The sequence below is a fragment of the Cibotium barometz genome, chromosome 5 (assembly GCF_041138505.1).
Source record: "Cibotium barometz isolate CiBa-2024 chromosome 5, ASM4113850v1, whole genome shotgun sequence".
Classification (NCBI taxonomy): Eukaryota; Viridiplantae; Streptophyta; class Polypodiopsida; order Cyatheales; family Cibotiaceae; genus Cibotium; species Cibotium barometz.
Window position 1 is genome coordinate 27257990 of NC_141050.1, and position 2504 is coordinate 27260493.

At 44.8% G+C, this 2504-nt stretch overlaps 1 protein-coding gene across 1 annotated transcript; it reads right to left on the reverse strand.

Annotated features, from left to right (window-relative positions):
* Window positions 1-393: 393 nt before the first annotated feature.
* Window positions 394-1831, reverse strand: LOC147638305 (acid phosphatase 1-like). The gene is made up of 3 exons (XM_086798218.1): window positions 1393-1831; window positions 1095-1304; window positions 394-646 (listed from the first exon to the last, which is right to left on the reverse strand). Exons 1-3 carry the CDS (start codon window positions 1764-1766, stop codon window positions 469-471), a joined length of 762 nt encoding a protein of 253 aa, XP_086654344.1. The 5' UTR covers window positions 1767-1831; the 3' UTR covers window positions 394-468.
* Window positions 1832-2504: the final 673 nt, after the last annotated feature.

The following is a 2504-nucleotide window of genomic DNA, read 5'->3' on the forward strand; positions in this document are numbered from 1 at the left end:
AGAAAAACAAAATTACACAAAAAAGGCATCACAAAAATATAGCTGACCTTTTTAGCAAGTTTAAAGTTCATAATTATGGTAAAGGCAATTTCCATAAGAACTATAATAATACATCATATATCTACAAGTTCCAGAATAGGGTGTCCTATCATTATGTGGTTTTATTGTAACTAGTGGGCAACCCATGGTTCGGAGGTCTTTTGAGACTCCAAATACAAATTCTATATATATACAAATTCTACCGAAACCTCCTCTTCCCTTTCCCCAACCTCCAAATTCTTGCCACAAGGAAGCTTTGTGAAACTCTTCTTTAAAATAATATAGAGATATAGAGAAGAATAACTATGCTTACACAAAAAAAAAACAATAATTGCTAATAAAAGCATAACCACAGAAAAACAGAAAAAATTATTGCATCGAATGTAGTGTCTAATTATTACAGTTGCCTTGTCTGTTGGCAAACAAGCATCAAGCTATGTAGTACATGGGGTTTGGTAGCTTGAAGACACGGCTGCCCACAGAGTAGCCTGTGAGATCACTCCACTGGTCCCCAATATTGCCCACTATCGTATAGCCCAGGTCCTCAAGAGCCCTGCGTTTCTGTGACTTGTACAGCACTGCCGTCACACCCTGATCCTCACTCTGCCTGTTGTTGCAAAATTCAACCATACCCTATCAGCTAATTGCATGCATTACCTTAGCATCGTTACTGATACTAAGTTATCTCAAGCAGAGGATTAAGGTTTGCTACACATAAAACCCCATTACAACTAATCCTAATTTATCAAATGACTTATGATTACTCACCTATCTCAAGCAGAGGATTACGGTTTGCTACACATAAAACCCGATTACAACTAATCCTAACCAACCACTGAGGCAAGGGGATCGCCTTGAGATTAAGACCACCTAACCCTCAATCTTAATCCTAACTTGATAAAAGTTAATCCTCACAAGGGGATTGCAACCCTCAACAAGCGGGTCGAGTTAATTTTGATAAGGGAAGATTTACCTGTGATGAAGCCCACCCAGCCCTCAATTACGCTCAAGTTCATGAGTGTTAAGAAACGGATTAATATTATTCAAGGGATTACCTCAAGATCAAACCTTCCCAGCCGCTGTAACCTGCTCTGTGGAGATTCTCAACAGTCGCATTGCGTTGGCTCTCGTCTCGGCCAGTCAAGAAGAACACAGTGAATCCGAGCTCTTTGAGCTTGTTGAAGAGGTGGAGGGACGCAGAGAGAGGGGGGGCAACTGCTGCTTCGACCCAAGCGTCAAAGAGGGTGTCATTGTAGGCTTCAGCACTGCATATAAAAGAGGAAAAAAGGGGGGTAAGATGGGCGCCAAATTGGGTTCAAATACTGATCTGCTTTTTTGTTAGGGCATGGGTACCCGAAACGGTGTTGGGCGTAATAGGGGACATTGGAGAGGCTGGTTTCGTCGATATCAAAGACCCACACGTATTGTTGGACGCCATAGCTGCTGCTGCTGCTGCTGCTGCTGTTGTAGTCTTGGGCGTAGGCTATGGCCTGCTGAGTGGCCACTACAGAGTCTTCAAGGTAGCCGGAGCCCGTGATGTAGGCGGCCACGTAGTCTTCACACGAGTCCGGCACAACGCTCCACCCCCTGAGGTTGTTCACCTCCACGTTGAAACGCCAGCTGAAGCACAGAGGCTGCCTGAGGGAGGCGGCCCATGCGGCCGGAGGGGCCAACAACAGCAAAAGCAGAGAGGGCAAGACGAAGGGGAACAAGAGTGAAGACGCCATAGATCAACCCTGTAGCGTGTGAACGTCAAAGTGCCCACTACCTGTTTACCCTACGACTTACCCACCAATGCATGCTCATTGCTTTTGCTTTTTGTATTTCGCACGTGCCTCCGGCCCTTACTTTACAGTTCAACTTCGAGCCGACGCCCAATTATGGGTAGGGCAATTTCTCTCCGAAACCCGCCGGGTTTGCAAAGTTTTTAGTGGGTGAGCCCAACGGCAAGTCCCACAGTACCTGCACTCCTTCGGGAGTTCTTGGTCGCTGTCATGCCCAGTTATTGGGTCTTCCGAGGTCATGCCTTAAGGAAGTAGCGAAACCGTTCTCACGACCGAGACGGCGAAGCTAATGACAATAGCGTTTCTCTGTTCAAGTCTCAGAGACGAGCACGTTCGTCTTTGACCCCGGCTCGAAAAACAAAAAAATCAAAGCTCAAAGCCCAGGGAAAAAAAAACTTTTTCTCATCCAATTAAAAAAACAGTAATGTCACCAGTTCACAACCGTCCACCCACCCACAAGTGAAACATCTACACACACATACGTTATATTTTTTTGTCTTTGCTTTTGCTACCATCAACAAATGCTAGTGGGACTTGTGGTTAGAATATAATTCTTTTGAAATGGAAGTCAAAAAGTTCGATTCCCACATTGTCCAACTTATTTTCATGTCCTCAAGGTGTCCGGCACTTGCACTTTTTTCCTAGACAAGATTTTTGAAAACAGTGAACTCTTGTGTTGGA